At 43.4% G+C, this 13,293-nt stretch overlaps 1 protein-coding gene across 2 annotated transcripts in view; it reads right to left on the bottom strand.

Moving 5' to 3' along the window:
• Window positions 1-13,293, bottom strand: part of CHN2 (chimerin 2) — a 300,454-nt gene that overhangs the window by 138,666 nt on the left and 148,495 nt on the right. For both annotated transcript variants that reach the window (XM_019443693.2, XM_019443694.2), the window contains exon 2: window positions 7,913-7,951. In XM_019443693.2, the coding sequence (XP_019299238.2) occupies window positions 7,913-7,951 (39 nt within the window). The remainder of the gene's footprint in view (window positions 1-7,912; window positions 7,952-13,293) is intronic.

The following is a 13,293-nucleotide window of genomic DNA, read 5'->3' as shown; positions in this document are numbered from 1 at the left end:
CCACAGTCACCATTATATGGAGGCTTTTATGATAAATGGAGAGAAAGGGAGAAGGGAAGGGAACAAGCATATCGAGTGCCTATCATGTGCCAGGGACAATATTTTATTGAATCTTCAGGAGAAATCAGAAAAAAGAATGCTGCATTATTATCATTCTTATTTTTAAGATGAGGGAACAAGCACAGGACAGTTAAATATTTGCCTTGGGGCATCAGGCTATCCTTTTGAGTCCAGAGCCCTGCTTGTTTTTCTATGCCTCAGGGCCTTTGCACTTGCTACACCTTCCACCTGGCTTGCTCTTTCCCAGGGTACCCAAATGGCACCCTCTCTCCCTTCTCTTGAGTTTTAAAGATTTAAACTCAATCTTTAAAAAAAAATTTTTTTAAATGTTGAGAGATAGAGAGAGAGGGTGTGAGCAGGGGAGGGGCAGAGAGGGAGGGAGACACAGAATCCGAAGCAGGCTCCAGGCTCCAAGCTGTCAGCACAGAGCGTGACATGGGGTTCGAACTCACGTACCGCGAGATCATGACCTGAGCCAAAGTTGGACGCTTAACTGAGCCACCCAAGCGCCCCCACATAAAGCTAAATCTTAAAGGTCACGCTAAGGATCATGGATATTCTTCTGTCTGAAAGGGGGTGACGGCTACATTTTTTGAGCAGGGAGAGGACATGATCTGGTCTGTTTCAGCATAATAAGGATAAGACTATCCAGAAGATACAAGTTGCCAAATTAGGGACACCTACTATGTGCCAGACACCTTATCTACATCTTCCCATTTAATCTTCCCAACAAACTTCCAAGGTAACTAGTACCCTTACTGAGAAAGTAGTGGAGATGCCAAGCTTTGAAGAAGCCCCAGGTCACACAGAGAATATGACGACATTGAGATTTAAAGCCCGATTTCCAGATCCCAAGGTTTGGGATTTTTCAGCCTCGCCAGTAGTTCCCTAAAGCAGGAGGTGGAGAGGGCCTGAGCACTGGCAATGCTCACTGACATTCTGGGGAAAAGCCCCCCCAGTTTGCTTTTCTTTTTTTTCTTTTTTTTTTTATTAAAAAAAATTTTTTTTAACGTTTATTTATTTTTGAGACAGAGAGAGACACAGCATGAACGGGGGAGGGGCAGAGAGAGAGAGGGAAACACAGAATCGGAAACAGGCTCCAGGCTCTGAGCCATCAGCCCAGAGCCCTACGCGGGGCTCGAACTCGCGGACCGCGAGATCGTGACCTGAGCTGAAGTTGGATGCTTAACCGACTGAGCCACCCAGGCACCCCTATTTTTCTTTTATAAAAGTTCTTTGGAGACTCTAATACCCAGCCATGAGTGGGGCCACTGCCCTTTGCCTCACTGAAAGGAGGATCAGAGGAGGTTGCCTTGGAGGCAGGGAATCCAGAGAGAACAGTATTTTAGTCGTACCTAAAGGAGATTGTGAAAATGTGCATTAAGACAACCCTCTGGTGGGAAGTCAGACAGGAAGGTAAATGGATTGCAGAGGAGAACTGACAGCGCTTAATGATACACTGAATGGAGGGAAGGACCTTGAAACCATGAGAGATTGAGACGCCATTAACACTCACAGAGGATACAGGTGAAGGAACATTCCAGACAGGGTAAAGTCGGTCGCTGTGCCCTCTAAGGACCCTTTGAGGTTTAGTAAAGAGCAATGCGATCGTTCACCAATCTCAAAAACCAGGAGCAGTCTGAGCCAGGGGCGACTTTGAGGGAGTCCCTGCAAAACCCTCAAGCCAGGAACGCCGGGTCTTTTTCCTGGTCCCCGGGCAGCACACATCACTGACCGATCGCTGTTTCTCAGTGAGCAGGTCTCAGGAACCGATCTGTTCGGTGCTGTTCCAAGCAACAAAAGTTGGCAAATAGGCACAGAAGCCTGTTTCCCATCTGGATAATGTGTCTCTATAAAGATAATGAGATGACGACCAACAGCAATGATAGCCCTATAAAAAAATGGGCCCTAAATCCTATCTTAGCTTCAAGCAGGGGTTTCAGGCACTCGTTTTCAAGGTTAGCTACAACCAAACAACCATCCGTGAAGAAGAAAAAAAACCTCTGAGGCATATTTAGTACAAACTGGAACATGTCACATCATCTGAAAGTGTCACTTCTTGGATCTTTTTTGTTGTTGTTCAACAAACACATTTCACAAGCAAAACACGATAACGTATGTCACTTCTTGGGTGGTTCTGTGGGCTAGGAGGTGATACGATGGAACTTGCTGCTATAGCAATGTTCCAAATATGTTCTAGGCACTCCCCCGCCCTGGGCACTCTACAGGACCTCAGAGAATTCTTTGCACTGGAACCAGTTCGGCAGGGGGCATGGCCACTGGGGTCCATGGAGGTGGAGAAGAGGAGTCCTTGCTTCCCAAGCAACGTGAAGCACATCGAGAAATCCAGGACTCACTGAAAGAATGTTTTACTTTTTCTTCAATAAGAAAAGCGGGTTCATTCTCTAACAGTAATCACCCCACTTGTTGGGGATGCCACGGGAAGGCCTGTGGCCTGGGTGACACTGAAGCCCTGTCCACACCCATTGGCTCCTTACAGACCCTGAAGGAATGGCCTCTTAACAGCTTCTTCTTTATTGAGAGGGCATGAAGACCCAGGAGGCCAAGCCAGCCATTTGCTTGTGACATTGAGCCAGGGCCACCCTGCTCACCGCCCATGTCCTTCCCATTCTTCATGGGAAAAACTCATGGGTGCGAGTGAGAAAACAGCAGGTGTTTTAGAGGTCGTCTTGGCTTAACCTCACCTCCAACCTGCCTCACTGGCAGAATGTCCAGACTTAATGTGGACCGAGCTCTTTTCTTGTCTAATGGCACAGTGAGAGACCCGGGGATGAGGCTATGTAGCCTCATGATGAGAGGGTCTCAGGTGTAAGTGTGAAAAAGAAAAAAACGACGGGGTATGATAAATTGCAGATTTCCCCCACCAACTCTTCTGATTCAGAAATCTGGGGGTTAGGGCTGAGGATTTGTTATTCTAAATATTCTCCCCAGGCAATTCCGATGCAGGGGGTCAGGGGGTCAGGGTTTTGAGGTTCTCAACTCCTCTTTAGGAAAACAGGCACAAGCTGTGACTGTTTGACCTACCGCCCGGGGGGGTCTCCTGGGAGAGCTGTCGGCACCAGAATCTGCTGCCTAATTGGCACTTGGCCTCTTAGAAAAGAAAGTCTCTCAGAGTATACTCAGGGAGATGGACTTGTGAACTTGTCTGCTTAGGGCATACAGTTCATGTGGCTCCGGCTTAAAGTTTAGAACGTGGCTTCATTGTTATTTTTTTAAGTGCACTTAAAGATAGCTTTTTTTTTTTTTTTTTTTACGAAAATGGAAACCAACGCTTTCTTGATGACTTCGTCAATGCTTTGTTTTGGGGTCTGATCGTGAATATCAAGGACTAGCTGCAGATACATGATACTTTGGGACAAGATTATTCTCGTCCCAAGACAAGCCCAGTTAAGTGGTAGCATTAGGTTCCGAGAAAGGGAGGGGAGCGGAGAATTCAGGTAGTTAAGGAAAATCATGTGACATCACGGTTCTGACTCAAGACCCAGGCTGATCGATTCCGCTGGCCTCACAACTCGAAGCAGTGTTTGGCTTAAAGCAAAGACTTAATATGGATTGGCTGAATGAGTGATACATGAATGAATGCACAATCTACTTTAAATAAAATATGGAGGGAGTTGATTTCTAAGGTTCCTATTCCTCTAAATTTCTAAGCCAGACATTTGTGGTTGCCTTCCCCACATCCATTTCCATCTTCTCCATTCTAACAGTACTCCAAATTTTCCAGTTATGTGGATTACAGAGGGTTGGTCCCTGACTGGTTCAGGTCAGCAGCATATTCAACTCTTTGACCGTAATGATGGAGTTGAGAATGGGTAACAGGTCGGTTGAGAATGAGCAGGTCGGTCAGGGCTGAGACTCGGTCCTAAGTCTTTGCTAAAGGTATCCGGAAAGTAAACTGTCTGCCTGCTGCTCTTGAATAAGGGAGGTAGTCCTGATGCTGTCGGTAGCTATCTGGGATCACAAAGGGAGAGCCTCCTAATAGTGATGCCCAACCTGAAAAGCAGAGCCAAGAAACAAAGAGATACACAACTGCATATGTCCCTTGAGCTGCTGGAATAAGTCCCTGGACCTTTTGCTAAAGTCATTGAATGTGATGGAGTGGAATATTCTGTTACCTCCATCCAAGAGCATCGCAATTAGCATTAAAACTTAGAAATCGGGGCACCTGGGTGGCTCAGTCGGTTGAGCATCTGACTTTGGCTCAGGTCATGATCTCGTGGTTTGTGAGTTCGAGCCCTGCATTGGGCTCTGGGCTGACAGCTCAGAGCCTGGAGCCTGCTCCGGAGTCTGTGTCTCCCTCTCCCTCTGCCCCTCCCCTGCTTGCGTGCTCTCTCCTTCTCAAAAATAAATAAACATTTAAAAAAGAAACTTAGAAATCACTTTTTAAAGTGTGTTATTATCAGGTAAGCTAATTTTCTTTTAGGCATAATGTCATAATGGGGACTAATGCCTCATGATAAGAATCTGATACCAAATAAGTCAAAATTAATGTCCCATAATCATCAATAAAAGATAAGACATACCTATATACTTCTACACCAATTAAAAATCACATTTTTAGAACCACGTCTTATAACATGGCAAAAATGTACTGCCTTCAGTAAATAGAGGAGCAACTTAAAAGTACCAAAAGTCACTAGAGTTAAAAAAAAAAAAAAAAAAGTGTGCGTGATGGGAAAATGTGCATTCCATAAATGCTATGCTAATGAGCTTGACATCAATACCTAAAATTATCTTTCAAAGGGCTGTTTGTGAACATTTCACAGAAAAGGCCTCGGTGGTTCCTCAGGTTCAAAATGGATTTAACAACAGGTTATTTAAAACCAAGCAAATTTCATGCTCTGGAATTTTTTGGACTTTCAGATCAGGAAAATGCTACAGGTTTAGCATATTTGAATTTTTTTTAAGTAGACTCCAGGCCCAGCATGGAGTCCAATGCGGGGCTTGAACTCATGACCCTGAGATCAAGATCTGAACAGAGATCAAGACCCAGACACTTAACCAACGGAGTCATCCGGCCGCCCCTGGCATATGTGGATTTTAAGAAGGATCTCGTGAAGCCCTGCAAGGCCCTAAGATTCCTTTTCCGATTCATCCTTGAAGACTCATATACAAATTTAACCCCTCCTATACAGTCTTCTCTAATCTCAGGCCGTGGAAGAGGAGGATACTATGACTGAAGCCATTTGCATTTTAAGTTAATCGCTTTATATCTTCTCCCTTACAAGACCACACATTGGAGAAAAGTAGGGGTCACAAGGTAGTCATTGTTGATTCCTAAACCTTGTTCTCTGACACGCAAAAGGTCTTGCCTGCATGTTTGCTGAAAGACCGTATGAGTGGATAGTAGTCTTGGGAATAAGATAGAGTAGCATGAGCTTGGGGATAATACGGTCGGTGAGCTTAGGAGTGGCCCAGCACCCAAACTCAAATAATTTATGGGTCCAGGACAGCCAAAAGAGTTCTTGCTCAGTGATGCTCTGGATAGATTCAGGCAGTGTGGTTCTGATGATGTCGACGGCACATCTGGTGGCATTACTCCCCTCGGTTTTAGAGTTACACATCACTAGAGGCCCTCAAATAGAGCCGGGATGACTATCGGTTGGGCGTAATAAAGAGCAATTTCATATATGCCATTAGGTTTGTATTAAACGGCCTCAGCTATCCCTTCTGTGTCGAAAGTTGTATGATTTCAGAGCAAATGAAAAAAAAAAAAAAGCACGACTTTGGTGAGACCCCCAAACCAGACTCAAAACCGACACACTAGGGTGAAATTGATAGTGTAAACATATCATTAGCAACGTGTTTTCCACCTTCCTTAGGACTCAGAAGCACTTTTAAGAGATATATTGGGTGGCCCAAGGCCTCTTAGCAAAAGGCGAAATGAATTTGAGCCAATGCCATCGTTTTGCTCCCGTAAAGCTCTCTGCGGTGACATTCGCTCAACAAATATTTATCGGCTAGTTAATGTATGCCAGGCTGTGTGCAAAGCGGTGTGCAAAGCACAGTAAGTCATGGAACACCCAGCGCCTCTCACTATAGATATTTTGTTGATTTACTGTCAGAGTTCTTCACACTCCATTAGGAAACAAACAAACAAAAACATCCAATTACTAAGTCATTAGCGCTGCCTTTTAAAATAGAAGATCAGAGTGCAGAACATTAGACTGGAAGGGCCCTTGGAGACCCGGCACAGCCCCTTTATTTCACAGATGGAAGAACAGACTCATGTAATAAAGAATGAGGTGCCTCTATATATGCTGACATGGAAAGATAAAAACAAGGTATTTGTGAAGTGAAACAAGCAAGCTGAAGGACACCAAGTACAGCATAAGCGCCATTTTTCTCAAAAGGGAACAACAGCAAAAATGTCTTAACGTTAGCCGTGTGTATTTTGAACACTTGGAAGGATACGGTTTCCAAAACTGACCGAGGTCAGCTCCTGGGAAGCAGGAAAGAGACACGGAATCCGGGGTGGGGCTGGCTTGTCAATTAGGAAAAAATTCACGCTCAACCTTGTGTATTTTGTAATGTTTGTCTCTTACGCAGCTGTGTATTGCTTCTGTAACAGAGAGAGAGAGATACAGGCATGTGCGTATATGCGTGTGTGCATGTATACTTAGGTAGAACATTTTGAGTGGAAGGAAAACAATCGTGAAAACTTGCAGGCTGGGGTCAGACTTGCTTCTGGGTTCCACCCTGAATGCCAGTCCGATGTGCTCAGAGATGGAGAACATATGCTAAGTTACTGAACCTCCCTGAGCTGTGGTTTCCTTGCATGTGAAACAGGATAATAATGGCAGCCATCGCTTAGGGCTGTGGTGAGAATGTGAGAGTTCAGGCACACAGCTGGCACAGTGGCCAGCACAGGGCAGCTCTCACGGGTGGTAGAAACAACGGTGGCATCGATAACGATGATAATAATTATTCTTATGATTGCTGTGCAGAATCAGAGCCCGAACAAGGACATGTGTCCCCGGGCTGTCGGCACGGTGGGTTTCCAACCGAGCACATGCCTCCCCTCGCTTGCTGGAGAATCACTTAGGCAGATGATACTAAGGAAAGAGAAAATAAGAGAAAATGAACTCAATGTGATGACAACTGCCTGCCTTCATGAAGGGAACTGAACTGTTGACTGATGACCAGATATGACCTCTGTTTCAAAGGCATCACCTGTAGTGCCCAAACAGTTCTTTGCCATCTGTTAATATTCTTTGCGGTAAATGTCATATCATACTACAACTATAGGATGATCAGCGAAGAATGTACTTCATGGAAGTCAACACATTCATCCTTGCTGAGCAAGTCTGCAAAAAGGGAAAGGAAAGGGGCTCAGTCGGTTGGGCGTCCGACTTCGGCTCAAGTCATGATCTCGTGGTCCATGAGGTCAAGCCCCGCATCGGGATCTGTGCTGACAGCTCAGAGCCTGAAGCCTGTTTCAGATGCTGTGTCTCCCTCTCTCTTTCTCTCTCTCTCTGCCTCTCCCCAACTCATGCTCTGTCTCTGAGAAATGAATAAACCTTAAAAAAAATGTGAAAAAAAAAAAAAGAGGAAAGGAAAGCCCCAACCCAAAAGGTGGGGAGTCAGAATGTATATCTCTTTTTTTCTAAGCATTCCTGAAGTAGGTCACAGGCAGCCTGCTCTTGAGGGTCCTGGCCACGGGAGAGGGCTGTGCAGTTCACCGTGACTTCTTCCTTAGCGGAAAAAGCAAGATTTGGGTTTTCAGTACTGTAATGCAGGACGGCTCGTGTTCATTAAATCAAAGGCAAGAATTGTTCAAAAGGCAGGCCTACTGAAGACATCTGAAGAGATTCTCATTTCAAATACTCACAGTACGATTTCCATATTGGAGGCTGGTATTCTTCAGCATCTAGAATAAAAAAGGGAAAAAAAATCAATCTGTCAGCCTGAACGTCAAACTGTCAACATGTGTCTCCTTCGGAGGAACAACAGTCTGTCAGCAGTACTTGCATTCTGGTCCCAGGGGGCCCTCTCTGCTCATTTATGGGACAGTTCCAGCCATGAGGGAGGAAATGTACATGGCAACCCTTGTGGACCCAACAGCACTCTCTTTAGATCACTTACCATGACAGAAATCAATTGCTTAACCATTTTCATAGAGCCCAGTAAATCAAAAAAGATTTTTAAAGCAATTAACTTGATTGTACCCTCCAGTAATCCTCTCAAAGAGTATTTACTTAACTTGGCATAATAAACATATAATTTATCTCACAGTTTCCCATCAGACCTTTAGCCCATTTATTAAGACTTGAGGGCAAGACGTAAAGGGGCAAGTATGTAATATTAAATCTGGGAAGTTGTGCAACTCAACCAACTGAACTCCTAAAATGACTGGGTCTGACAGTAGAGACACTGATGATTCAATTGGAATCGCATTATCTCCTTGAATTTATTCCAGTGTGTGACTTAGGAAATTTCTAGAACACCTCTCAGCAATCAGAAGTGTCAGCGTGAAAGAGTTACAATAAAATGGAGAGGATGAAATTGTTATTCATCAATCTAGAAAACAGACAATGGGAGAAAAATCTGCTTGTTCAGTCGATTCAACAATCCCAGTGCTGACAGCTGAATTTATAATTGTGATGGAGTTATTACAGCCTTCCTGAGCATGTAGCTAAGGCCTTGGTTAAACATTGGTAACTTAAGCAGCCAGAGGGGAGAATCCTTTCCCTCAAATCACAGAACACTGAGCTGGAGGGAACATTAAGAGTCCTCGAATTCGGCACCTTTTACGAGGAAAGTGTTCTTGTCATCCTGCACCCCCAAGGTATCACACAGCCATCCTCCCACTGCCCTTGTCCTTATGCTACTGTCACAAACGAGTTTCATGCCAAGGACCAGAAATTCTCTAACCTCATGCGTGGAGATAGTTTGAGAATTTTTCCTGAGAAACAAATACGCTATTTATATAAAAACTAACTCAAGAGTGGTGAACTTCCCCAAATCCTACTTAATTACAGTTGTGTAGCTTAAATTAAATTCTTTCACAATTAATGTCTTGCTCTCTGGGGCCCACCTGATCACAGAGGCAACTAAATGCCTCTGAATGTAGTTTTCATTCACATAAATCTGTACTGTTAGGCCCACATTGCCAGGAACCTATCTATGAATAATCAGCCACGTAAGTGCACACACAAATACAGTGTATTAATAACGGTTTGTGTTCTTATTCAAACTTAGTTTGCTGATAAAAGTGACATTCTTAATAGTTTTGCCAAAGTAGAACAATATCTTAGAATAGTGAGCTTTTAACCCAAACAAGCCACTAATTTCACTCTCTATATGACAGAAACCAATTTTAATGAATTAAATTGTATTAAATTAATTCAATTTAATTAAGTTTCCATGAATTAAATTGTAAGGGGTATTTGTTTATAAAAAGCACCCAAATAAAATAAATCAAGTTGCTGAGTTTACAATAAAACAGAAACATCCATACAATGCCACCTCACCAGAAAAGCCAGGTCCTGTACGTTAAAATGTTGAGGGCATTTTCAAAAATATTTTTCAAAGATACACACACACACACACACGAGACTGCATAAAGAGCGTTGAATCCTCACCACTAGATCACCAGAGTGACCAGATCGCATAGAAATGTAAATCTCCGAGATGTCATCTACAACGAAGCTCTGACGTCTTACTCTTCTGGATGAGATTTGTTCTCTGAGGCGAGAGCACAATCCCCAGACCAAGAAGTGGTCAAGAATGTTCAGTGCCTAGAGTGCCAGTCTTTGCCTATTAAGGGAAGGTCCCCAAAGAGAAGGAATCTCCTTTACGCAGGTTTGAAGGATAGCTCAGATGCTCTCCTTGGGTCTCCTACGGTCTTCTTGACTGAAGTCAAAAGCTTAGGCTCAAGGATCCCTCCCTGTCCATCACAATCTGGCTGTTTCGTGAAAAACCCAGAATTTTGTTTCATCTGAAACACTGACTCCCAACTTGATAACTTTCACTGAGGCTGCCCTGCCTGCTACAGAAACAATCTACCCCTTGCCAGTTGTTCGTGTTAGCGGTATTATGGAGAAGTGAAGAAGGCCCCCTACAGAGACCGGAGATCACAATACGCCCCTGCTGGACATTCTGCAGTGTCTTCCTTCTGCATTTGGAATAAGAGATACAAACCTCTTGCTGTGGCCTTCAAGGTCTTGGGTCATCTGGTGCCTGTCCACCTCTTTGACATCTCTGCAGACATTTTGCCCTTCTACGCTCCCCCAGAAAGGCTAACTTTCTCTCTGTTCCCAGAGCAAGGCATGCTCTTCTGAGCCCCCAGCCACTGCGCTTGTGGATGGTCCACATAAAATGCTTTCCGATACATCTTTGCATGGCTGACTTCCTCCATTATGTAGGGCTTGGCTCACAGGTCACCTCCCGGGGGCCTCCCCTGACAATCTTGTGTAAAGTAACCTACCCCTAGCTCTCGGCACTCTCCTTCATCGCATTTATTGCCCCCTGAAATTATTTATCGATTTGTTGGCTTGTTATTACTGGGCTCATCCCACGAATAGCCCAACTCCATATAAGCAGGAACTTCATTCACTGGTGCATCTCCAGGCCTGAGAAGGGTGCCTGGCATGTAACACATATGCAAAAAGCCTGTGTGATGTACGAGAAGCCTCAAGGTTCAGATTTTACCTCCCACAACGACTGGCTGAATAACTTGAATCGGGTTACTTCAATTCTTTAAGCCTCCCAATACTCATCGCTGTAAAAGAGAAGTCAAAGTGCCTACCTCATAACCTATCTCTTAGGGTCACTGTGGGAACTGAATGAGACCCCCCCATCTCAAGTTCTTGGGACAGCGCCTGGCAAATAGCAAGTTCTTGATGTAGGTCCACTGATGTTGTCATTGTTACACTGCCCTGTCCCGGTTCTTCCCAGGCTGTCTTCTGTCCCTTGACCCCAGCCATGGCCATCTCTAGTCTTGCCCCTGGATCTGGAGCCTGTAATTAAGTTCCAGTGCTGTTGTCATGGAAGGTTTTTCTTTCCCATTAAAGAATTCAAAGTGAGAGGCCATTTGTCATGCTTCGGTGGAACGACTATAATTACCTTGGTCTTAGAGACATGTTTCAGAAACCACTAAAGCACACTGTTAGGAAACCTTGGTTAAGAGACAAGGCACAAAATATTTTTAATACGTTGAAACAAATCTTTAGCGGCCTCCAACGCTGCTCCACCAACTTGCACATTCGCCCCAGTTTCAAACAATATTTCTCAAAGCTCTACTTTACTCTGGGATAGCCTGACACTTTTTTTTTTTTTTTTTCAAACCGGGAATAGGTTTTCTAGGTCATTTAGTTCACCCTCCTCATTTGCCAAATGAGGAAAATGAAATGCAGAATGATTAAGTGGCTTTCTCAAGGTCATACAAGGAGTGGAGGCCAAGGTGGGATGAGAGCAGGAAACTCTGTCTTCCAGGCTTCGAACACATCAGTCATCCTTGCCAGGCAGCCCACCCTCATTTGCATGTATTGAGTCCAGAAAAAAAACATGCCGTGCATCAAGTTTGCTACTTCAATTCTTGTGAATCTGGAAAGACGTAATAAAGCAGGGAAAAGGAAAAAAAATAGCCATATGAAGGACTGACATCAAGCCAAAGGGCGGGCAGTATTTCATCTGTGTACCTGACCCCATCGAAGAGTTACAGTGTAGGAGGTGGAAGGTCCTGGAAGTACTGACAACATAAAGCCTAAGGCTTTGGGAAAGTGTATTACTTTGTGAAACATTTTTGAGACATGGGCATGATGCAGAAGGAAGGGAGAGGAAGTAGAAGACAAGAAGCTTCATGTTTAAGGAAAAAAAAAAAAAAACTATCGCTGAATCCAAAAGACAGGTGTATGCTTTTGGAAAAGAACAATGAATTTATAAGGGTCAAAGAGACGTAGGAAATATATTGCTTAAAATACTGACTAATAGGTATCCCAACTCCTGGACCCAGCAATTCTACCCGTGGGGATTTAGCCTGGGGTAGTAAATGAGCACACATACAAAGATGAATATATGAACGAGGTTTTCATTGCTGTTTTGTGTACAACAGTGGATCCAAAAGCCCAGAAAGAAGGAAGTGGTTAGGTAAATTATCATATAACATAGCCATGGAAAATGACAGTGTGGGTCAGAGCTTTGTGGTCCAGAGCACGTCCTCTGCAGCTAGAGGTAGTCTAGGTTCCAGACCTAGTTCTGTCATTTATTATAGCTATATGACCTTAGGCAATTTACCTCATCTCTCTGTGCCTCAGCTGTTTTATCTATAAAATGGGAGTAATCATGCTACCCAACATATAGCATGTTGTGAGGCTAATAGGTATGAAACACTTAATCTAGCGCCTGGCATGGAGTAAATTCTTTGCTTGCTATTATTTTCTTTCCTTAATGACGTAAACAAATATTTATGCTACGTGAAGTATTAAATCAGGTTATAAAATAATTTATTAAATTTAATCCCATTTTTAGAAAAGATTTGTCTACATAGAAGTTATCTATAAGGCTATAGAACCAATTATTAAATAGTCGCTATACCTGAGAATGAAAATTTAGGCAATTTCTGTTTTTCTCTTCATTTGCTCACCTGCATTTTCTAATTTTCTGTTCATGTTGCTTGTATAAAAATTTAAATTAATAAGAAATAAATTCATGGGAGTGCTTAATGGTTTCTCTCTTCTTTTTAAGATTTTATTTTTAAGTAATCTCTATACCCAACATGGGGCTTGAACTCATAACCCTGAGATCAAGAGTTGCATGCTTCACCGACTGAGCCAGCCAGGCGCACCCTGGTGGTTTCTCTTTTTTAACATGCTGTCTAAATAAATCACCACCCTGAACACAAAGTATAAGTAAAAAGACCCAATTCTTAATATAATTCTTAATAAAATTCTTACAATTACACAGGTAGCATGCAGTTTTAGTCCAGGAAGAGCAAAGAGTGAGGGCAAAAGAAACAAGACAAGAGCTTCTGTAGCAAAAGGCTGTGCCCAATCCCCTTGGCCCTCTGTTAAAAATTGTGTGAAATAAAGATTAATGAGCAATTCTAAGCAGGCCAGGAAACAGGTATCTCCTCTCATTAAAGAAGGGGCAGGGTGGGGGGAGAGAAAAAAGGTATAGATGCTTAGAAAATGATCAGAATCTTACAAAAATAGGTAACAAGACCACTCAAAGGAAATCATCTATAGAGAATCCAAACATAGTAAACAAAAA

Source organism: Panthera pardus, unplaced genomic scaffold, assembly GCF_024362965.1.
Source record: "Panthera pardus isolate Hobbes unplaced genomic scaffold, ASM2436296v1 HiC_scaffold_8, whole genome shotgun sequence".
In the NCBI taxonomy this organism is placed as follows: domain Eukaryota; kingdom Metazoa; phylum Chordata; class Mammalia; order Carnivora; family Felidae; genus Panthera; species Panthera pardus.
The sequence above is the reverse complement of the archived record's forward strand: the minus strand, read 5'-3'. Positions and strand labels throughout refer to the sequence as shown.